This window comes from Puntigrus tetrazona, chromosome 12 (genome assembly GCF_018831695.1).
Source record: "Puntigrus tetrazona isolate hp1 chromosome 12, ASM1883169v1, whole genome shotgun sequence".
In the NCBI taxonomy this organism is placed as follows: Eukaryota; Metazoa; Chordata; class Actinopteri; order Cypriniformes; family Cyprinidae; genus Puntigrus; species Puntigrus tetrazona.
The window spans coordinates 11,140,995-11,165,627 of record NC_056710.1 but is presented as its reverse complement, the minus strand read 5'-3'; the positions used below and the strand labels follow the sequence as shown (position 1 = coordinate 11,165,627).

The following is a 24,633-nucleotide window of genomic DNA, read 5'->3' as shown; positions in this document are numbered from 1 at the left end:
ATCCCATCCTTAAACTACTTTGATGTTTGTGTATACACACAACATACTAATTTTTTTGTGTTTTGTTTAAAAAAAAAAAAAAAACCCAGCAATGTTTTTTTAACCTAGTCAAAAAATATTTTTAAGAAACTTTTACTTCAGAGCAAAGTTTTATGATTTATTAACTCTTAAAAGAAGAAAAAAAAAAGTCACCACGGAATAAAACATACGGTTACCTGAAAAAAAAAAAAAAAAGTTACCTGATGGTTTATGTTTTGGTGAAGCCACAAACTGACTTTATTTTAATTTGCTGTTTGGCAAATCCTGGTGAAAAGACTACATTACCCATGAAAAAAAAAAAAAAAAAAAAAAATTCAGAGAATCGAGGACAAAATGAATGGAAAAAGTACTTCTTAAAACAAAAAGGGCACTGCTGCATTCTACGGCTACAAATGAATTGGAAGTCTCACACTTTCACAGAAATAGCTTCTGCGCTAAAACATGACAAAACAAACAAGTACTTTCATAAAAGTTCAAGACGTGAACCCTTCATTCCCTTTCAGAAATATCGTGAGGCAACATTTCAAACACAAGCAAGTCACCGTGTTAACATCAAACTTTAGCAATCCTTTATTGAGGAGAACAGATCATATTCACTGTTTGCTACTGAAACATCACAACATCATACTGGGGACGTTCATTACATGGGCTCGTCAGGTGGTTAGAGAGAATCAGAGAGAAAGAGGAAGGACATGAGAGCAAGAGAATTCAATCACACTCTCCAAAAAACACACGGGACAGTAGTTTCCCCCTCCGGCGAAACCCTCTCTTCTTAAGCCAACACACTTGGAATAAATAAAATACTTTGTCTCAATTATTCTATGCATCAATAATTGTTGATATACACAACGCAAATGAATGTCCTTGAGCACTCACCGCACAAAATATATATCTCTTTACCATCTCGGCTGGAATCTGACTCAATCTATTAGTCCTAAAATGAAGCTTTCCAGCATATGGCTACAAATTATGTGTACCAGAAGAGGGGAAAACTGCAAAAATATATATACATACATAAACAATCATCTCATAAAATTCAATTAAACACTCATTTAAAGCTACACACCAGAGCAGGTGAAGTCGATGAATAAACAACCAAAAAAAAAAAAAAAAAAAAAAAAGAGGAGGAAGAAAAGAAGGCCTCCAGAGCACGTCTGTGTCCGATGATCGCACAGCGCAGAAAAAAACCAAAAAGAAAACCTTGCATGTGAAGTACATGGAGCAAGAACGTGAATGCATACGATGAAGCTAATCAAACAATAAATGCACATATGAAAGTGTTACGCATGAGCATGTACAAATGGGTGCGTGAAGGTATATGTAATGTGTATCAGTGTGAATAAGGGGTACATTCATTCATAGCTAACTGTCCTGTAAGTACACCCCTTACAGCATGGTTCACCTTTTACAGGCACGGTTCAAAAACAATCCTACATTAAGGATTACCGAAAAAAACGAACAAAAAAAAAAAAAAAAATCAGAACCACTCATAATGAATATTCAAGTACCTATCAGCCAGTCTGAGGAGAGAGCGTCCCCTCCCACTCTTTCACTCCGCTGTTAAAGGAGAAAAAATATATATAGCTATATACACATACATATTTCTGCAGTTTCACTTTAGAAATACTCTACCTTCTCATAGTTTCTCTTTCATATAGTTTTTTTTTTTTTTTAGTATTTTTGTTTTCGTAATCAAATGTGAGTGCAATCAAACAATACCAATTACGCCATATAATCTGTAATAATAAAAAAAAGTTAAAAATGCCAAGTCAAAATGATAGAGGGGGAAACTATTTGAAACTCGACTATTTTGTTAGAGAAAACCACAAACCAGAAGGCAAGCTGAAGGGGAGAGCGGGGAACGAAGAGTGCTGCGAAAAAAAAGAGAAGGAGTATTTATGCACGTCTCCGAGGCGACTGCGAGGAAGTCGCCGCGACGAGCTCCTCCGAATTCATAGCAGGTTTGCAATAATCTCCCGCGGTCAAGATTCGAGTCTCAAGAGTACCCTAGGATTTTTTTTTCTTTCTTTTTTGCGTTTTCATGTTTAACAGCAAGCACCAAAATTAATGACACTAGAAGAAAGTTGCCTCTGCCCCGAAAGAGGAAAAAAATAAAAATTAAAAAATCCACAACAGATACGTTACATTTTTGCGGCTGCTGTCCAGCTGATGGGATAGAGCCCGTTAAGAGTCGCAGGGTTAAAGAAGAGGGCGGCAGAAACGGTGAACAAGAACTGAGATCATGCCTCCAAAAAAGCTGCACATGCGTGGTGGTGTGAAGGGTTTTTTTTTTTTTTTGAAGAGAGCCGCATCTGAACGAGGGTCCCTGTCCCTCTCAGAGCTCGCTGGCCCTGCGCTCCTCCAGTTTCAGAGTTCATGCCTCCAAATTAGCGTCCAGCAACTTCTGTGTAATGGACACAGATTCAGGAGGAAGGGGGGGTGGGGGTGGGATGAGTAAAAATAAATCTCTCTACCATATAATGCAGTTCTAAAAAAAAAAAAAAAAAAAAAAAAAACCCAAACACAAAAAAAACAAAAACAAATTTCTGTAGTTTTCTCATCATCTTTAAAAAACAAGCGTATGTATTCCCAGACTCGTCGTTTAACATTTCCTATGACGCTCTCCGAATTGAAACCAAAAAAAGTGTGTGAGCAAGGGTTTTCTTGTGTGAACTGAGGACATTCTCGTGTGGTTCAGAAGCCGTTGGCTGCTCGGGCTACCAGGGGTCGTCCAGGTCACCTCCGCTCTGTGACGGGGAGAAAACAAGAAAGGGAGAGAAATGAGCAAACAGAGAAACATTTTTTAAAGGGTAAAACACTTACTAGTGAGAGCCGGGGACGAGAAAGAAACGTGTGAGGATGTGAAAGACAAGAAAAGGAGACAAAAACAGAAGATTTCCTAATTTCCCAATTCCATGCAACACAAAACAAAGCATGGACTTGGTTTTAAATAAATGAAGTTTGGGATCAGTAAGATCATTAGGATTCATTTTGAAAAATATGGCACTAAGGATGCAATGTTGCTGTATTTTTGATCAAATAAGTGCAGTCTTTTATAAGCGACTTCTTATTCTCAACAATGGTTTTTCAAAAGCATCAAATACAGACCCCAAACTTTTAAACTGAACCTACAGGTGACTCAAATGTAGACAGTGGGCCAAAAACTAATAACATTAAAACAGCATGAAACCAAAACAGGAGAGGTTGCATTAATCCGTGTGTACCCCAAAAAGAGTTGACAAACAATACGCAATCAAAACATACAAAAGGGTGTGGGGAGGTTTTTTTTTTTGTTTTTGTTTTTTAAAAATCAAACAAAACTTGCATTTCCACCTGAAAAGGAAACTAATATTCCCCTGCTTTTAAACGATTAAGGCACATTTGAAGCTCACTTACCTCAAGCCTCAAACTTCCCCTAACAAGGCTCATGAGTAAGAACATAAGCCACGTCTGATTATGAAGGATAGTTAAGAACGAACAAGTTCTTACAAGAGCTATAAAAGGCACTTATGAGACTATCAGTATTCTGTGTGGTGTGTCATCTCAGATCTGATAATGAATGGGAGCAAAGACAGATATCAATAGTTGAATTTGATTTATTTTGAACTTCAGCGTGAAACAAATTAATACAAACCTTTGCCCAGGAAAAAAAATAATAATAATAATAAAAATCAAAACCCAAGGCAGCAAATACTGCTCTATGGACAATTAAGCTCTCTGATTCTGCTGAGCCTGTATATTAGTAACATTAGTTTAATATAACAATGGCAGCATTATGCATGCACTTACGCTAACTGTTAAGAGGATTATACAGTTTGTGTTATGCATTAACTTCCAAATCAACAGAGTAATCGGCTTCAAGTGGCTCGATAAATCAGCCAAAGAAAAAACAAAACCAAAGTAGTTTGGAACATCAGATATTTTTGCGATATGACAATCTGCATTAACAGAATTCAGCTCGCTTTCCACAAACTCGGGTATAAGATAAGAAGCCCTGTGCAAATACTGCAGTGTACAGACATTCATGAATGATCATTTAGCAGCGTTGCCTAATGTGTAGATTGCATTAAGTCCTTCTAAAAGGTAAAGCGGTCTGTATTGTCCCCTTTCAACGGGCGACTTTTACATTGGAAATGTAAAGCCACGGACTGATTTCGTCAGCACAACAGGCGAAAGAATTTTGCAAGAACAAATGATTGTGTGAGCTTCTGTAATCTCATACGGTCCGTGCTAATAAAGCCAGTGCATTTCCATTTTGTGCTTCTTCCTCAAGGACACACCTGGATAGTAGAGTTAACTGTGAACACTCAAAGAGCAGACACAGGACAATCATATTCGAGAGGTCAGCTCACATTATTAACCGTTATGAAAGAGATTTGAAGAGAGAGGAAGATACACACATAAACAGCATTGGAGTTCCCTTTTAAATGGTGAAAGAATCGCTTTTGATCAGTTAATCATCTCGCATTTCAAACATTTGATTCACACACACACACACGCGCGCACGCACACTACATAAAGAGCATAATAGAAGCTGTACCTGATGATTACTACAGTACGTTAATATCCTATAACTATGTTCAGCCACGAGACAACCCAAGATATAGAGTACACATGCATCGCATGGCACGAGAGCAAACTGTTGTTTATTCTTGGCATGGCCCAGATTGTCCACTTAAACCATTTTGATTTCAAATGTTTGACTACTTGCATGGGTATGAAATGGTGACGATCAAATCATTCAGGTGTAACAGGTTTTTGAAATCTCCTAAAAAGACAGATTAATCTTCATGTCATTCCAAACCTGTATGACTTACTTTTGCAGAATAACAAAGGAAAAAGATATTTTGAACAATGTGTTGATTGCACAAAGACTTTGTACAAACCAAAAAAATTTAATTAAAACACAAAAAGAGACTAAATAAAACAAATAAACCAAAAAAAAGAAGATAAAAACAAATCTTCCAAAATATATGTGTGTTCCGTAGAATAAAGCCATTTAAATCTGGAATGACATGAAGGTGAGAAGAAGACCATTTTCATGTCTAAGTGAACTCTCTCTTCAACACTTCATTAGATTACACCTCCATGTCTCATTTTAAATGCAGAGATATGAGAAAGTGCTTACTGCAGACAGAGCTGGGATATGCCAAGGTTAACCTCACTTGCAGTTGCAGAGCAGGTTTTTAGTGATAAGAATTATCCACAGAACTTCCTCTGTATGCGACTTCTACTGTTAAGAGAGCTCACAAAAAAAAAAAAAAACAAAACAACAACATCCACCCAAAGTGCTATTACAAATACATAAAGACAACCAAAAACCTGCACTGGAAGTGCTCTAAGGAGGAAGACTGCCAAAAGCAACCTAGCAATCTGGGCCAGAGAGCAGGTCTACAGAAAAGGGTTTGATAGCAGGGCTGGGTTTAGTGGGTACTAAATAGGGTCATGCAGTGGGGGCGCCAGAGAGCTCGTCCAGAGATTGTGACGTAGCAGCTTCATCCTGTCCCTCCTCAGAGGTGAGGGGTTCAGTGGCCGGGGACGGAGGGGGCGAGGGAGGTTCCTCCTTGGGGTCGGTCCGTGTGGTGGCGCCTGTCCCGCAGGACAGACGGTAAGTGGAGAGCGCCTGCTCCAGCACTTGGCGGTATTCGCCTCGGTGACTGAGCCGGAACTGTCGTAGCGCCTCCAGCAGGTGAGCGGCGGTGGAGCTGCCCTCTTCTTCCTCCTCACCGCCGGCCGCTCCTTCCTGGCTGTCCTGGTGCAAGACGCCAGTGTCAGTGGACAGAGCAGGTTAAGAGACCACGCTAAGAGCGGGCCACCTGCCCATGACCTTATACTGCCTTTTCATTCAGAAAGCAGCACGCTTGAAGAGCGATACATTTGTGGCGAATGTGTGTTCGTCTGTGTGTGCGCGCAAGGGTACAAAAGATGCAGGTGCTTGTCCACACGCGTCTCTTCTCACAAGTCTTAGAGCAATAAACTCGCTGAAGTAAGCATTACCAAGATGCGGACATACAAATACAAACCGTCACAGAGTGGCACAAGCACAGACGGACAAACAAAGCCAAGGCCTGCACAAAAAGCCTTGCATTTAAAATCTTAAATGCAGAGGCACTGCTTTTAAAGATAGTGGTGTTTGGATGTTTAATCTGCCCTATATATAAACCCATCTCTCAGAGTACCAGTTATGTTTCCCTAAGTAGGACATTTGCTAATCACTTGCTAAATGTATCACTCTCAAATGATCGAGGGACTAAATGTATGCATGAATGAGTCACCTAGACCTATATTAAATCTAAATATTTGCAGGTGTTGTGCATTAAAAGTACTGCAAGATGATGAGTAAATGGATGGACTTAAGTCTAAGCAAGAAGACTCAAGTGACCTTTGGTTCTGTTCTTATGAGATCAAAAAAAGCAAGGAAACACTCACCCCATCTTCTTCTCTGTGTGGGTTTAGCCTGTTGTAAACGGCCTCAATTACACTACGTCTGGATGAGAGAAGAGAGACCTATTAGACAGAACGCTGAAAACCCTACTGAAGATAATAGTCAGAAATGTTTATATGGTCCATAGCATAAACCACAAATGTGCATTTTTTTGCACATTACATAGAGGGATCGTAAAAAACTAAAAACATTAAGAATTACAATATCATTAGCTCTAGATTCCAATATATTGATATTTTAAGGTAGATATTTTTGCAATGAGAATGATTATTTTTGTCATAAATACAGATTTCATATGTTATCTACTCATTATATAGGATTATATAATTTTCCCCATTTTTTTTTACCAGTATGGTACATTCTCCAACCATTACTCAATATTTTTGGTTAATTTTAACAATATTTATATAATCCAGTATGTCTCATATTCTTATATGTATAGAATTATAACAAAATCATAAAAACTAAATTTTCGTTTAATAATATAATATTCTGGACTATACCAATAAATCCACAATTATTTTTGTGTTATGGCCGATATTTAAGATGGGGGTAATTAAAAGTCTATACAATTGTGTCTAAAAAGAAATGTGAAATTGTTTTGGCATCACAATATATGAATACCTTATATGAATAATAAAACATGCCTAAAAGTGGACAATAAGAAAATATACAGGCCTATAGGTCAGGATTACATAATCTGAACATAAAAAAGAATGAAAATTTGTATGCACTACTACATAACAAAAAAAAACAAAACTACACACCTCTGAAGTCCAGTGAATAATATCATTTATATTCAAAGAACAAATTAGCAACAACAGTTTTAAATAAATACTAAAAGAATCGCTTATTTTTAATCATGACCCAGATATCAGTATTACTCCATGTGTCTGCGGTTTACCAGCCCAAAAAGAATAGTAGAGCAACTACAAAATTCGCTCTTATTTGCTCGAATGAAGGACCACAAGGACAAATGTAACTTAATTTTGGAGCCCTACTTGCTAGCGAGACCACCTCCAGGTGGCAGGTTGGGGATGCTCTCAGGGCGAAGGTTGTGCATGACATGGCTTAGATCTGGGATGCCTTCCTCCCCTGACTTCTCCATGATCTCTGCAGAGAGACAATTATATTAAACATGTAGGGCAACAAACTGCTAATGGAAGCCTGGAGCGTTTCCTCCACTGTGACTGCTGCCGTGAAACCTTAGAACGATGTAGGCACAGGTTCAACCATCCCACTTATCGAGACAGTGTGAGAAAAATAATATCCAGCAAGAGAAAGAACGCCAAACAGGTTTCATCACAGCTGTCCTAACTACACGTCAAATGGAAAAACACTAGAACTGTTTTCAGAATTAATATATTCCCCATCCAGGAAAGATCCTACGAGCCTCTAGACAATTTAGAACATGCCAGAATGTTGAAAGAGAGGAACCAGAGGGAGAAGAAGACAACCGCAATCCAAACAGTGCTCACACAGAGCAATTTTAAACCACATGACTGGCACTTGAGGTTTGGTATTAGGACTTTTTGAATTACAAGATAGCCCTCTCCACCACACTGGATGTAGAAAAGCAGAAAACTTTAACAAATGAACAAAGTGGTGCCTCTTACCTTCCACACGAGCCTCCAGGAACTTGTCCAACTCAGCCTCTCTCTTAACAGCTTCCTCTGATACCTTCGGTGCATTGGGGAAACATACTAGAACAACACTCATGTTGTCACGGCTTCCCTGGTTAAAAAAAAAAGGGGATGCTACATTAAAAAAGGCAGTTCACTACACAAAAACCCAACCTGTCAGGCAAATGTTTATAACACCACACGCTTCTATTGTAAACCACTATAAATCTAGACCGCCTCCGATTTGGCCAATATTTACCTGGGATGGAAATTTGTGACATCTATTCATAGTTAGACACTAAGCAGACCTTCACAGAGGAAAAAAAAAATTCCAAGCAGAATGGGGGAAAAAAGCTCAGTTTCCAATGTATATATGAGCCATACATCATGAAAAAGCATGAAGAAGGCTACAGACTAATAACGGAAAGCCCTGACATCAACTTGAGCAAATCCATGCCAGATACAAGAGCTGTGACAACACTCACGAGGTCCCAGGCTCTGTCTGAGTTTTTTTGGAGGGTATTGGAGGGTTTGGATTGTTGAATGTCATGAGACCATCAGTGAACAACTTAAATTCAGAGTGGAAAAGGGGAGTGGGGATTGTTTTATAGAACCACAAGTTATATGCAGCAGGTCTGTCTAATGAGACTAGCAGGACTGTAACAATTACATGAAAACTTTTTACTTATAAGGCAGTGTTACCAACGCAAAACAGAAACTTAGAAGATACCCACTGGGACAAAAAACAAGATTAAAAAATAAATACATAAAAACAATAAATAAATTGACACAATGTTTGAGTTTTAATGCACACAGGAAATGCAGCACAAGCTGTCAAGTATAATGTAAAAGGTTGTAAACGGTTTCTTTTAATGAGTCAGTGGTTCAAAAATGAACAATATCTTATAAATATTATGAAACCAAAGTTTTAGCAGGCCTTAGTTTTGACACCTACTTCACAATTCTATTTAATTCAGTTTCATAAGAGTATGATTAAATGTTGATTATTCTGTGTGTAAAAATTAAATATATATCTTAACTGATGCTGTTAAAAATATACACAAAAGACAGTTGGTACTTCAATACTATAATACTGAAAGTTAAAATAATGATTTGTATAGATACGCTTAGATTGTATATTTTTTTATAATAATAAAGCTGTGATTACGTCTGGTCAAATGATTAATCGCATGCAAAATAGGTTTTTCTATGCATAATGTTAGTGTTTTTGTGTATATTATATAGCCTATACATAAATACATGCATTATATTTTTTGAATATACACACACATTTCTAGCTTTATATCCATATTATTTTAATATATAGACAACCCATTTTTCTAAAATAGATACATGAAAATATACAGCACACATTATGCAAACAAAAAAACGTATTTTGGACGCAAATAATCATTTAACAGTACTAGTTATGATTACATAATTATATTTCTACTTTATCTCTTTTTTTATTATACATGCTGAAATTGTGGTTGTCATACAAACTTGACCGATTTAAATAAAATACAGAAGAACAGTAATAAAAATTATGAATCTGTTATATTGTACATGTATTTAGAAAAATGGACAGAATTTGAAATGTGAAACTTTGTTCCTTTCTAAAGTAACAGAACAAAAAGTCTATAGCGATTTTTACAGCTATGTCCCGTTCGTGAAAAAATGAAAACATTTGGCTCCTAAATGTTATAAGCAACTAAATATTAATGAGGATGAGTAAATGATGACATTGTGTATGTTTTTTGGCTGAACTATGCCGAGACTTCTGCTGTGATCTCTCACCTTATGTAAACAGGTGTCCACCACAGAGTTGCAGACCTTCTCCAAGTCATCCCACACCTCTAGCCGAGAGCGCACAAAATCACACAGCTCCTCGTTGCTCATCACATCCCAGATGCCATCGCAGGCGAGCACCACGAACTCATCCTCTTCTGAAACGCGTGGGATTTCAAACACCTCGGGTTCCGGAGATACCAGCTGCTCGGTGGGGCCCTTCCCATCCACACACTTGTAGTCATAGTCCCCCAGGGCACGTGACACAGCAAGAGAACCATTCACCCTTTGGATCATCACAGAACCTCCTGCGTTCTGAATGCGCTCTTTTTCACGTGGGTTGCACGGCTTGTGATCTTGTGTGGAGAACCGTACCTGTCCCACGCGACTGAGTACGGCACGGGAGTCTCCGCAGTTGATGAAATAGAGGTGCTCGGGGGACACCAGCACGCCGACTGCCGTGGAGCCACTACGGTCCATGCCATTACGTAGGTCCGAGAAGTTGCGCATGTACTCGTCGATCTTCAGGAAACCAGAACGAATGCCGCTTTTAACGCCCTCCACCGAGTCGGGCCCTGAACGGAAGTCCTCGCTGCTGGTTATGATGTGCTCCAGCAGGTGTTTGGAGCAATAGTTGGCTACGCGGGACCCAGCGTGACCATCGTACACTGCGAAGAAGGACCAGTCGTCCAGACCGTGCGGTAGACCCACCACGGCCGTGTGAGCGTCCTCCATCTCTACCCTCCAGCCCTGCATGCTGCTCAGGCCAAAGCGTAGACCGTTGCCCGCTCCGTGAGCATTGTGTTTCTCTGTCTTCGGTTTGTCCAAGAAGGCCCCCATGGCTCAGGACACCGTCTGCAATAGAAAGAGGGATGCAAAGTTGCTTTACAATGAGAAAAAGCATACTGTATTAAAACAATAACAATGTGCAGTTTGAGAAGTTGAAGAGATGGATCACAGTCCCAAAAATGAAAAGTTCATGCCATTCCAAAACCATAAGGCTTTGATTAATCTTTAAAAGCACAAACTGAAATGAAACCATGTCCCTCCATTAAAAGACTGGGTGTCCAAAACTAAAAAGACTTCTTTTAATGAAATGTATATTTATTTTTTTCTAACCTTCTGGGACCTATTAAAGGGTTACTTCACCCAAAAACAAATTCTGTAATTAATTACTCACCCTGCCACTCTTTTAACAACATTAGAACTTGAATGATTAAGGCATTTTTGATCAATCCGAGAACTCTCAGACCCTCCGTAGACAGCAGCACAAATGCAATATTCCCACTTCCAGAAATTTAGTAAAAGTACATTTGTAAATTAGTCCACACGACATCAGTTGTTCAACTGTAATTTTACGAAGCTATGAGAATAGTTGTTGTGCGCAAAGAAAATAATTTATTGAAAAACTGTCCTCTGAGTTACTGTCTTCCTCTATTTTGGAGAGTACCCCAAAACGTAAATCAATGTAATCTTATTTTTTTATTTATTTATGATTTAGCACCATGCCAGCAACAATGGCTAAAGTCACTGCAAGATGAAACATCTCAATTGCACACACATATGCATACTTATATACACATATAAAAAATTTAAACGAGTGCAAATATACATGTAATAAACATATTATAAACAAAAGCAATAAGAAAAGTGCATGACAATCATCCCAGAAGAATTCTTTTTGAAAAGGTCCATTAATATATTTTCTGAATAAATAAAGTTGCTTAGTATTATTTAAACAATATTTAAACCTATTCAAATATGTTTTATACTAAAAAGATTTTTACACCTTTCACGAACAGGTTTCTCATCCCCCTTCAACAGATAAGAATGAGTGAGTCTTATGACCAATTCGACACCTCTTTTACACAACCTGATCATATTTGTAAACTGGTTACATTGATTACCTTCTGGGATAATCCCAAAAACACTGAAAGACGGAACTCGAGGGAGAGCAATTGTTAAACAACTAGATTTTATAAAATTATACTTGAAGCACTGATGTCGCACGGACTATTTTACCAATAACCTTGCTGTGTTTCCAGACCTGGGAACAATGTATATACATTGCTGTCTACAGAGGGTCTGAGAGCTCTCAGAATTTATCAAAAATATGAAAATAAGAAAGGGTATGGAACAACACAAAAAGGCAAGTAAATTAAAACATTTTTAAACAACAAAAACCATGTTATAACTGAATGTGCAACTGGTCATCAACAAACACTGGTTTTAATAGCATTATACAAACACACTTCAGCCCACCAGTACCGACAACAATGTTCTTTAGCATTACACAATTTCATCAGTCCTCTTTTGATCATAAAACCAGCATGTGTGTACAAATGTACAAGATGAGAATGAAGGCTGCGGAAGCCGCAAACGTCTGCTGAGTTACTGACAGATCCTGACGTGATCTAAAGGCTAGTGTAACAGCATATGCGAAGATAATAACAGACAAACTGTCAAAAGCTCATCAAAAAGGAACTCAGTATTTCAGTATTACAAGCCTTGGCAATTACGTTCATCAAGAAAACCGTGAACAAGAGCATTAGAAGACATCGGTCATAAATTACAGAGCAGGGAGTGAATAAAAAAAACAGGGTACATTGGAAAACATTCAGAATGATGCTAAATGAGAAATTCTGAGAAGTGGAATTTACTGATTTACTTCACTGGTTAACTTGACCTATATCATCATAACCTACAATACAAGGCACTAAAGAAGTAGTATTTGCTATAAATTGCATAATTTGTGGATGTGCAGCAAGGTGTGTCCCCCAAAGGCAGAACAGTAAAGATTGCTTTGAATCTGCTGGGGACAACAACAATTTTACAGATTTATAACCAATGGCTTCCTGCTTCAGCAGTACTGCCTAAACATAATGACAAAAGTGTTTACCACAGACCACTGTGTACAAGCAAAATGAGCTAAATTAAAAAAAAAAAAAAAAAATTTATTTGGCAGCAAAAGCTGAATTTTCAGCAGCCTTTACTCCAGTCTTTAGAGCCACAAAAGTTTCAGGATGTCAAAAAAAGCTTCTGGACAGGCTACGCAGACCGATGGGGTGTGTCCGAACGGTAACTCAAGCTCCTGCATCACCTTTCATCTCGAGTATCATCACTTCCATGAACCACGCTTGAAAAGAAAAACACAAACTGGTTTTGGCTCTCTTTACCTCATCCTCAGGACAAGCACGCATACAGACATCAAACACAAGAGTGTACCTCACAACTGCTGAATGCACGCAAAACGCTCTTTAAAAAGGAGCTTAGCAGAACTTACAAGGCCAGAGAAAAAAAAAATGTATTATTGATTACTACTAAGACAGAAGGCAAAATTTATTTTTCATGAGTCTGATTCCCGTTCTGAATGCAGGATTAGAAAGTGTGTAGCAGCTTTAAGCTGCTTTGGGCAAACCTCAACAGTAAGACCATTACATGACTCCAGGAATAGCCACTGAAATGTATTACAAGCCCAAATAAGCCATTAGACAAATGGAATGGGAGCCGCTTCGTAAGCTATGCGATCACCGCCTGGGACCTTGACCTAGCAAAGCCCAAAAAAAGCCAGTAGGCTACTAACCAACAGTAAGTCAAGGTTTGCCAACCGATATTACAAGCAGGGTCATGGGACAGGTCAAATTACAGTTTCTCTCATTCTCTTAACGCGTTCCTCTTTGCAGGTCTGTTTATGCTTTGTGAGAATGAGAACTGGCAGCAACAGCAGCGCCAAGATCCAGTGAAAGTTCCAGCATTCAGAGGATCATGGGCTCGTCCACACCAGAGCATGTGGCCTTCAGGGACAAAACTGGAGTTACCCAGAAGGGTGGTGCTCACAGCCAGCTTTTTTGCTCACTACTCCACACACGACAGGCATGGAAGGCATGTGACCAAAAAAGGCGGTTGGGAGCTGGAGAGTGTGTTAGTGTGTGTGGTTGGATGAGGGCACAGGTTGTTGTGCAGTGTCATGGCTCGGCTGGCCAGGCTGTCGGCTTGGCCAGTCCTCCCCCTCTGAGCACGGCTCTATTTATATCCCATCAAGCTCAGATTGGGTTACTTGCTTCTGAAAGTTGGCAGGGGCGAAGTGCTGCATCCTTATGGCTGTCATTCATGCGGGACTTCTTCCCAACATTCACGTTCAGACGTCCTTGTCAGATCCTCTTCTTTCCGAGGCCTTGAGGCTTGGATGATCTCTGTCAGGAGCAAATGGGCTGATCCATCATGCAGAGCTCGCTTTGATCAAACCCCGCCATTAGCATGGCAGATACGCTCGAGAGGAAGCTTTGTTAATGCTTGAGCTTCAAAACAAGCGCACAAGACCAGGTGCAGTAAACGCACAAACGTATCAGATCAAACGCTAATAAACAGGCACAACAGCAGGAAATGAGGGGGGTTTGGAAAGGTGGCTTGATGTGGACCTGAAAAAGGGAGGATTGAAACCGGACAGCAGAGTTAAGCTTTATTCCCTCACCACAAAGAGGCAAGATTAAACATGTGTATCTGCTACATCTTAAAGAAATCATTTTCAACTGAAATGTTGTTCACAGTAAAATGTTATGCACAGACACTAATGCATTAATCCTGCCCCGGAAGTGCTATGGATTGCACTTTATATTTAGGATTTATTTAGATCTGTAACCCAGTATAGGCCACTTTAAAAGAGGTTATATATTCATTCAGAGTGACTTTTTATAGATATATTGAATACACATCTTTTTAACTGGTTTATCAAAAATGCCTTCAAACTGTTATCCTGTGCACGTGGCTTGAGCAAGATCTGACTTTAAAACTTCAAAGATGCAAACATCTCCATATTATAGAAGCCTAAAGACTAAATAAGGCTTAAAAAAAACCAAAAAAAAGTACATTTCACATCGGAATTCGATCATAATAATGTTTCAAGACTTTTACATCAAAATACAATTTAGAAGTAAAAGGCAATTTTCTGGTCTGCAGAAGCAGGCGTTGATCATCTTAGGCGGAGGCAGCGTTTAGACCATAGACTGTATAAAAAAAAATAAATAGATGACGCAATTCCACTTCCTTCATTCCTTTAATTATTTAGCTTGTTTCACGTACCATTAGATTACACGGAGAGTGCGGGTTTATGAACTATACTATAGCCAGTCACCTGGGGGCGATTGATATGCGACGGCTTCACTTTTAGACTCGTGAAGCATACCGGGTTTAGATATACTACCTCTACTACTACATTATAAATTGGTACATTCCAAAACCTGTCTTTTAAGCAGACTGGATTCAATTGAACCATTTTTAGTCTAACAAGAACATTGCGTTTTGAAACTCACAGTATGTTTTTATAGCCCAATGATCTTGTATAGAAAGACCACAGCATTCCAATCCATGAAAATAATTGACACAAATGAACTGATTCTTTTAATGAAGGTTTCAAAAACAAAAGTTTAAAAATCAGTCTAGAGAATGCTTCACAAAATGAATTCACCAAATCGTTCAAAGTGGTTACTGAATCAACATAGGCATCACTTTTAGTGATGTCTACTCTACAATGAAGTTGTGTACTTTTAGAGTTGAGTAATCTATGGTTTCAATGTGATTCCAACAACTCGGAGTGGCACAAAATAAAAAACACAGATTTTAATCTGTCTACTAAAGACTTATTAAAACTAAAATCTGTTTATTGGTTGTGTACACAACAGCATACTTTTGCATATTAAATAAATACGTATATGTACAAATAATTAAAAAAATGCAAACAGAATTATGCTGGAAATGCTTCAGTTCACAATATGGATCCATAGGGAAAACTACTGTTACATTAACTGTGTAAACCAAGAACTCCAAAGAGAAGCATGTCCAAACAGGAGACACACAATTCTCTGCTGTAGCAACACTTTGTGAAGGATTAAGATGTCGAAAACGTTTTAGTGATGTATTCCGAACCGGGGGGGATGGTATTCTTTCTTAGCCTAATTAGACAGTGTATGAACAAGTACATGGACATCTTAAAAAGGTCTAAATTGATGTCATAACCCCCAAGCTTGTTGAGGCACAATTATGACTTCCACCCCCTTTTTTCTTTATAAGACTCCATTCTAAAAATAAAGTAAACACTGTGGCGTCACCAAGCAACTCCAGTGCTGCGCTCTAAACAGGGGGCTTAGCTTCATTCAGTGACCTAGCTGCAAGCTCTGCATCTTCTTGGGACATGAGATGACCTCCACGCATTTCCGTTTTAGCTCAGCATAAAGAAACCAGGCTTTGAGCTTAGCCTCTGGTATAAAGTCAGCTACTGATAGGATTCTGTATAAACCTCTCAGCTTTCTGTTATGATAGACAATGCTTTGTTGAATAGTAGACTTCTGATTTATGGTGTCTCGACATTACACATTAGTTAGTACTCTAATTATTTATATACATATATATATATTTTTACATAGTTACGCTTGTTCGCCTAACTAAAACTTAAAAATAACCAAAATAAAGTTGACAATAGTCACAGTATACATCAGTTACAAAGAATTATCATGTCTATCATTTTCCATCGAAAATACAACTTAAGCATCAGAGGGACTTTGTGTTAGGAGCTCTTGAAACGCATTAAATATTATATTTATTTGTGTTCTGAAGATTAACGGAGATGTAACAGGTTTGGGTGAGTAATTAATGACAACTTTAATTCGAGGACACTATCCCTTTAAAATGTTATTATAGTTTTATCATCAAACATCGATCAGAAACCAGATTTTAAACAAACCTAATAATGAATGAATGAATGAGTATTAAAAGTCAACCTGAAACTAAATTTTAGACAATTTCAAGTGAAAACAATCAACATACGGTCATCTTTGTTTGGGAAAACTACTGAAATTCAATCACTACAACAGGGATCCACAAAATCTGGAAATTTGCGTGAGGACCATACTGATCAACAGAAAGTTGTGTGATTTTCAAGAAATTCGGTGTGAGCTGTTCTTCAAATATTGCTACATTATTAAAAATACACAAATATTTTACTAATGCGAGTACACTTTTAACAGGACAGCATGAGAAAAAAACATACTATACTAATGGTCTTAAATCAATGAATGACTATGATGCACTATGTATTTTTGGGCAGATTATATAGTCAAGTCACTTACGTCCTCATTTGCTTCTCAAGTCAGAGAATACATTGAACAGGCTCTAAAAGAGGTTCACAGATTGCGCACGAGAGGTGCTCCTGTGGTTTAAGTGCTACAGAACATCCAGATCATACAGCGTCAGGGCACTCCCTTAGCTAAAGGAAGATGTGTTGCATCAACAAGGCACCAAAACAAAAGAAGAGCAACGAGGCCCTGTATGGAGAGAGCTATATCTGTCCAGCTAGCCTCAGCTGAGTAAACACAGAGTTTGGAGAACGACAACCAACCCCTCTTCTATCACTCACACCATATGTGGCCTCTGCTCTTCTGGAGGCAGGATGAAAGATGCGACGGCGGGTTCCTCTCCCCATGCACACATGTAAAGCGCAGAAGAGCTCTCACATCTACTGTACGAATTATCCACCCCCTCACAGACTCACTGTAACTCCCACACCGCCCTATCACAGTTGGAACAGCAAACTCTCGCCATCTTTCCCTTCGAAACTGTTGTCACTGGCCAGTCATTCGTATCAAAACCACACGGCGAAACCTGAAGCACAGGCCTGTACAGTAAAAACGGAGCCAAAATACATTGTATCAGTGTAAGAGGGAAGTGGATTTTGGCAGGCTTACACAACCACTGAGGGTGTGAGCTGACAGTCTGCTCGCTAAAAGGTCTAAAAGGTCCGTGAGAGGAGAATGAGAGACAGCAGAGAGCAAAAAAAAGAAAAGAAAGGAAAGTTCAAAATTAATGACATTTTGCTAACTGAAACTCTTTCGTGCAAAGCACTGCAGAACTAGAGACAGAATCCTGATTTTACTTGAAATCTTCTGTAAGGCTCAAGAGCAGAGCATCATCTTCTGGGAATCGCTGGTCTCCGCAGGAGCAGCAGTTGCCATCACAGCATGTGAACTAAAAAGTATCTAGCGGTATATGCAATACCGCGTCCTGCTGATGTTACAACAAGGCTTCTTCTATTCAAGTAGGAGACATTTGAGCTAAAGTTCAATGCAAACTGTGCACCCGTGAGTCAAAAAACATTCAAGCCGTGATATTCTCTGTCCCAAAATGACAATACTCAAAGCAGAATTTCAATTTTTCTTTTGCAATTGCACATTCGCTACATGTGCTTTTCATTTTTATTGTTTTCACTGACCTCGGTACCGTTAGTCTCACGTAGAAAGATTTCTGACAATTGGCATAAGACAAGCTCACATTCACTCCTGCGCAGAAGCCAATCAGATTTGTAGCAGCGAGTTCTTGCAATTTTTGTGTGCAATATGCATCAGACGATCTGTGGGCGTGGCGCCTGAGGGTTAGACTACAGTAACATCAGAAACAGAAACTTAACGGCAGTGCGATAGATTAAATAATACACTGCTTCTTTAAGACAGTCACTAAAATGGTTTTGATATTAGCCACAAACTGCGAGCCAAGTGATCCAAAGCAAGTGAAGTAAGTGCCTTTGGTGACTTTATGACGTGAACGAATACTTTTGATAAGTGCTCGGAGGAAGAAAACACGACATGCCCAAATTTCCTCAAAACCCTGCACCTTGTGAATCTTTCAAACACACTCGCAGCAGACGCTTGTTTCCGTCTCGCCACAATGATGGTGCTCAGGCACGCAAAGGAGAAGTACTTATGTTAACCAAATAGTTTGCTGGGGGAAAAAAAAAAAAGACAACGTGAACAAAAAAAGACAGACAACTTTGTGCAGTTAGGAAAAAAAAAAAAAAAAGAAATTTTGTTGCACGACAGATGAATCTATTTAAGATCCTCATAAAGGAGTCTGTAAGACGCCATCGCAAAAACATCCAATACCAGTGGTGCATCCCTTCTGTCGGAGCACAGACTACTTTCAACAAAAGTGTATAGTCAACATTTCATCAGAACACTTATGAATATTAGTACTGTTAAGGAACATTTTTTATCAAAAAGTTTTATCCACAAAATATGACTTATGAACAAATTTTATGGTAAAAAGAAATTTAGACAGCTTAAACTAACTGAAAAAAAAAATTCTAGAGTTGTTAGGATTGTTGTTGTTTTTTTCATAATGTTGCATAATTTTATATTAGGAGTAGTTAGTATATCTCCCAACCCTAACTGCTGCGTGGTTGTAAATTTCAAGCAAATCCATCATGGAGGTGATTACTCGTGTAATTAATGATTAAAAGGTTCACGCTTTAATGAAGATGAAGAATTCTTGTCTTATATATGTACCAAGCGATACTTTTTTTTTTAATGGCAGAGATTAATGGAATACCTTGCAGAAAAGTAAAATATTCTGTCTTTTTTTACTTCTCTGTGGAAGACAAAGATATTTTGAAGATCGGCAATCAAACCGGTGAACTTTGTATGCATAAAAACGAAGTTAGTTAATTATTCGGGATTGGAATGGGTGACCAAACGTTTCATCAGTTGTTTTAAATTGTTGTGAACAATCCGAGCTATTGTGAAGGGACAGTATTTTAGTAACTTGCATAAATTCTGAATCGAGATCTAATGAAAACTGTCCATACAGCTGGTATCATTCAGTCAACCACGCAAGCCTGCAGTTACAGCACTTTATATACCACCTACTTAAGACAAAGCAGAACTGCTACTTTCAATAAACGTATCATCAACTGGAATATCCCCTGTAGTAGCATTGTTATGAAACCAAACAACTGCATAAGAAAGGATCATTGATTTCAAATATGGTTGGGCTACTTAACATCCATTAGTGAATTTACAATCGTTGCATATCAAAGACAAGGTGCCTGAATGTGCTTTTTATAGCTACCTGAGCTATTGCTTTTACTGATACACCCATAAAGCCAACTCAGAAATATTCCACAATCTCTGCCTATCAAAACACAGCTGGCAGATTCCATTAAGATGCAAAGCAACAGACCTACTAGTCATGTAAAATATAACCATGTATCCTTATGTTGCAGATTAAAAACATTGACAAATATTTGTGTCTTATTTAAAGCCAAATTAACACCAATGAATAGTACAATTTTGGTTAAAATGACTTAATACATAATTGTTAGAAAAAAATTATTTGAGGATGGTAAGTTTCTCTTTTTAAACATTCATGCTACCCATTTAAATGTTATTTATTCCTATGACGGTAATTCAGAATTTTTATCAATCATTTTACCAGTGCTAAAGAATTTTGTTTTTATCATCAATGAAAACAGTTGCTGCTTAAAGGGGTCACATGATGATGCTAAAAATAGAACATTTTGCGTCTTTGGTTTAATGTGATGCATTTTACATGATTTAAGGTTCAAAACCATTATTTTCCACACACCGCACATTACTGTTGTTATCCGCTCTGCCTTTCTTAAATGCGTCAATTTTTACAAAGCTCATTGTTCTGAAAAGCGAGGTGCGCTCTCATTGGCCAGCTGTCCGGTGCATTGTGATTGGTTGAGTACCTCAAGCATGTGACAGAAATGTTACAATCCCTAAGACCTGTTCACACAAGGAATGATAACTATAAAAGATAAAAGATATTACAGTTCACACCAGCAGACCATATTGTCTGTTCATTATAAGCGCATGGGCATCTATCGCCTTAAATTCTCCAGCTCATTTTAGCAAGATGGATTCCGATTGGCTGTCAATGTTTGTTTCATTCAGCTGTTAAAAAAAAAAAAATTAAAGTCTGAAAGTGATTCCAACAACATAATTTCTCTGTGCCTTTATCATTAAAGCTGTGGTATGGACTCTGCTATTCTTGAATACTGAGAAAGATTTTTTTAAATAATAGGCAACAACACTACGGCACAAATAAAATGTATGCCTCCTGTCCAAATGTTTACGCAAAGGAATTGTTATCCTCCACTTCCAACACAGTGCTGTAGATATGTGGGGGCATATTAAATGAGGTGGATGAGTCAACTTTTACAAAAATCTCTTTGGGTTTGACACTTTTCTTGTGTCATATCTGTGATACTTTTCCAAGATTGTGCGATATAGGCAATGATCAAAAGAACAGCAACTTTTTTAGTATTCTAAAAGTTTTTACTATTTGTGTTTATCAACTTAAACGAAAAAAAAAGAAATTTTTGAATGGTAGTGTATTTATAAGCCAGGCCTAACTAAAGCTTCACGTCAGACGTTTAGCACAAACACACGCGTCACGCCCTCTCACACACCCACAAACAGGGAAGTGGTCAGGAAGGAGTTAATCCTGAGTCATTCTGAACACCACCCTGCCAAACCCATAAAACACACAAATACTCTCAGAGTATAGGAAACATCTTCCATGTATTCACACTGATGTGGTCCTCACACACCACCTATACGGGCCTCTTGACATTAATCCCTTGACATTAGTCTGTGAGCTAAAGAGCTGGTTCAGCGGTGACAGCATGATGACAGCGAGAATAGGGTGATCTAAAGGACCTGATTGTGATCATACGCATATTAAGAGCATACCAAGAAAATTAAGAGCACTACCTGTGATTATCATTACGATGATGGCTATTTAAACACTATTTTAAATGATAATCTACATAATACACTCATTCCAACCATCATTGAGGACTACACCTAAAAGGTGTATGCAACAATCCTTGGCTGTTAAACATCTTTTTCCTACACTTCCGTCATGTAATGACGCCAACCATAATAAACTCAAACCACTTAAAGTGAAAGATCCTCCAAAAGGGAAAATTATGTCACCATTTACTAACCCTCATGGCGTTTTAAACCCGTACGACTTAGTTTGTGTTTACAGAAAACAAAAGACTATATTTTAAAGAACTGTTTTTGCCCACACAATGAAAGTCAATAGCGTGCAAAATGACACCAGACTCTATTGATTTTTATCGCATGGACAGTTCCTCGAAATCACACAGGTTTGTAAAGATATAAAAGGCAAGTAAACGAAATGACTTATTCTCACTAACATCCACAAGTGTGCAGCCTCAGTGCCCAAATATTTTCCCACAGTGCTCGCCATTACAAGAGATCTGCATGGCAATCTTGTGCTTCGCTTTCTGCCAATACTTCTGTGCCTGTCACAGATCTGGACGGACTTTAAGGAAGCCACTGAGCAAACAAAGAGGTCCCCTCATCTGCTTTTATTACACTGTCAATCCCCCAACCTCCCCACTCGTGCAAATCCATCCTTTAGCAATCAGCATCAGATGAACAACTGCAAGATCAGCACTCTCTGAATAGCAGGCTGGGTCAAAGTTTCACAGTGTTCAATCACGATAAAGAAAAGAGCGTTCACTGCTGTCGTCATTTGGTCATGTCTACAGTCTACAACCGTACCGATTGGGTTAACAAACGATGACCAATGCCCTTTATCTACAGTTATAATCAGACCTCTAATCTCTCTGCGGATGAACTTAGTATCAAAGTTTGAGTTACTCCAACATAACATTCCTTACTGTCACTTTTAAACGATTTAACGTATACTTGTTGAACACAATCATTTAAAAATAAGCGCCGACAAACTTTTGAGTATCTGTGCACACAATCTGAACATTTTAAACAAATTTATGACTGAATTTCACTAGGCATTAGTCTAAAGAAAAGCTGTCCTAGACAAGATATATAACACCACTACATAACACATTTGGAAGTATCCACAATACTTAAACATGTAAAGATTTGCTGCACTATTTGAAATGTGAAGTACGATTTTGAACTCATTACTTTCACTGCATCAGAAAGACAACTATGAGTACAGAGTAACAGAAGCGCACAAGAGGTTAACTAAACTTTTAACTATTATGAAGGACTTCAAATTTATACTCACCAGCGTTAGTTTTTGCTACTCCTAATGTCACTTAGCAGACATCTTACAACACTTTACGTGAAGTATGCATCGCATTAAAACAAAAAAATCAGCTGCACAAATAATATAAATCAATAATATAAGTTGGGAGGCCTTACAAGAGCTGACCTCATCGACACAATGTCATGATGAATCTCAGGCCGTCCTTTCAAACACCTAGTAAGGCAAAATTAGCCAACTATGGTAACCATGAAACCAAAGCTAAATGCAAGCCGGCACAGTGTAGGTTAAAAGGACAAATGAAGCGTCAAATGCGAGTGAGAAAAGCTTCAAACATGTCAGAGAAACAGAAGGAGAGCTGACAGTAGCCGAGGTGATTACATAATGCACTGAATTCTTACTAACAGTGAGGACGAGCCGATGGGATTATTTCTGACGCGCGCTTGTTTGTCTGTCGCTGCTACCGGACAAACAAACGCAATAAAACTCGGAACCTACGAACAATAACAAGTACTGTGTTTCTTTGTCGTATCCAACCGGAAAGTGGGCGGTAATGTCAGTCTAATATCGTTATAGTCGCGCTTGTGTGTCAGCTCGCTCGTTACACAACAAGCCTCATACTTAGCAATGAAATCACGCGCAGACTCGCGCTGGTTAGCTTAGCATGAGCTCTCGTCGAGCAAACCCCGAGGCCCACACGTCCCCGTACTTACATTTCCAGATATACTGCGGATGTCAGCGCTCGTTTCCACTTCGGTCTCTCGGTTGCGGGTATTTTCGGAGTCGATAAGCTTGTCGCTTCCTTTAAAAACAAACAATCAGGGTGACTTCACGTGAGAAGCGATCATTCCGTTTACGGTGATTCTCTGCTTTGATAGCGTGAATTTTTGCGCATGTTTGACGCCAACGCAGATGTCCCTGAACAAATCTGTCGACTTATTGACTAAATCTCTCTAAGTTTCGTATCAGTATGGGATCATGGTGTGGGATAAATCATTACATAGATCCGAATAATCAGCTTCTGTAGGGAGGCCAAGATATCCTTCGGTTCAGAGTCTTGTGCGTCTTGATAGAGGGGAGGGATACTTTTTTCAAGTGGCTCGACGATTGGCCAAAACTGTACTAGGCGTGTTTGCTAATTGGATTATTTTGCTGACAGCTAAGACTACAGATGGCCAATCCCACGATTTGATTGGCTTTCGTCTTGTCATTTTACAATCGTGACGCTTGAACAGTAGTTTACGTTAAGCAGAGAACTCATCGCTAGTTTGTCATGCTGAGAGTTTCCATCCATTTCGATGGTTGAGGCGATGTGTTTTTAATTACAGTAATAAGCCAACATTAGCTTAGTAATTTAACAGTCGGTTAGTAATATGTAATAAATATTTAATTATTATGGTATGGTATTTTTTATTATATATATATATATATATATATATATATATATATATATATATATATATATATATATATATATATATATATATATATATATATATATAATTTAACAGTTGTTTAGTAATATGTAATAAATATTTAATTATTATGGTATTATTTTTATTATATATATATATATATATATATATATATATATATATATAAATATATATATTATATATATATATATATATATATATATATATATATATATATATATATATATATATATATATATATAATAATATATTATATATAATATATAATTTTTTTTTTGTTAACTTAACTTAATAAAAAGTCTTTATTACCATTTTCCCAATAGTGTATAATACAAATGTTTTGTTTGATTGTTTGTTTGTTTTCACATGAAAATTGAAAAATAAATAAATTATTATTATAAATAAATTATTATATATATATATTTGTTGATTGTTTCTTTATAATGTAGTA

At 38.0% G+C, this 24,633-nt stretch overlaps 1 protein-coding gene across 5 annotated transcripts; it reads right to left on the bottom strand.

Moving 5' to 3' along the window:
* Positions 1 to 585: 585 nt before the first annotated feature.
* Positions 586 to 24,004, bottom strand: ppm1bb (protein phosphatase, Mg2+/Mn2+ dependent, 1Bb). 5 transcript variants are annotated; one of them, XM_043253792.1, is made up of 7 exons: positions 23,747 to 23,825; positions 23,460 to 23,548; positions 9,904 to 10,749; positions 8,101 to 8,218; positions 7,486 to 7,597; positions 6,469 to 6,526; positions 3,618 to 5,791 (listed from the first exon to the last, which is right to left on the bottom strand). In XM_043253792.1, exons 3-7 carry the CDS (start codon positions 10,732 to 10,734, stop codon positions 5,483 to 5,485), a joined length of 1,428 nt encoding a protein of 475 aa, XP_043109727.1. In that variant the 5' UTR covers positions 10,735 to 10,749; positions 23,460 to 23,548; positions 23,747 to 23,825; the 3' UTR covers positions 3,618 to 5,482. The 5 variants fall into 5 exon arrangements, with proteins under 5 accessions (XP_043109729.1, XP_043109727.1, XP_043109726.1 ...); XM_043253794.1 differs by lacking the exon at positions 3,618 to 5,791 and adding an exon at positions 586 to 2,786 and having other exon boundaries at positions 23,460 to 23,995; XM_043253791.1 differs by having other exon boundaries at positions 23,460 to 24,004.
* Positions 24,005 to 24,633: the final 629 nt, after the last annotated feature.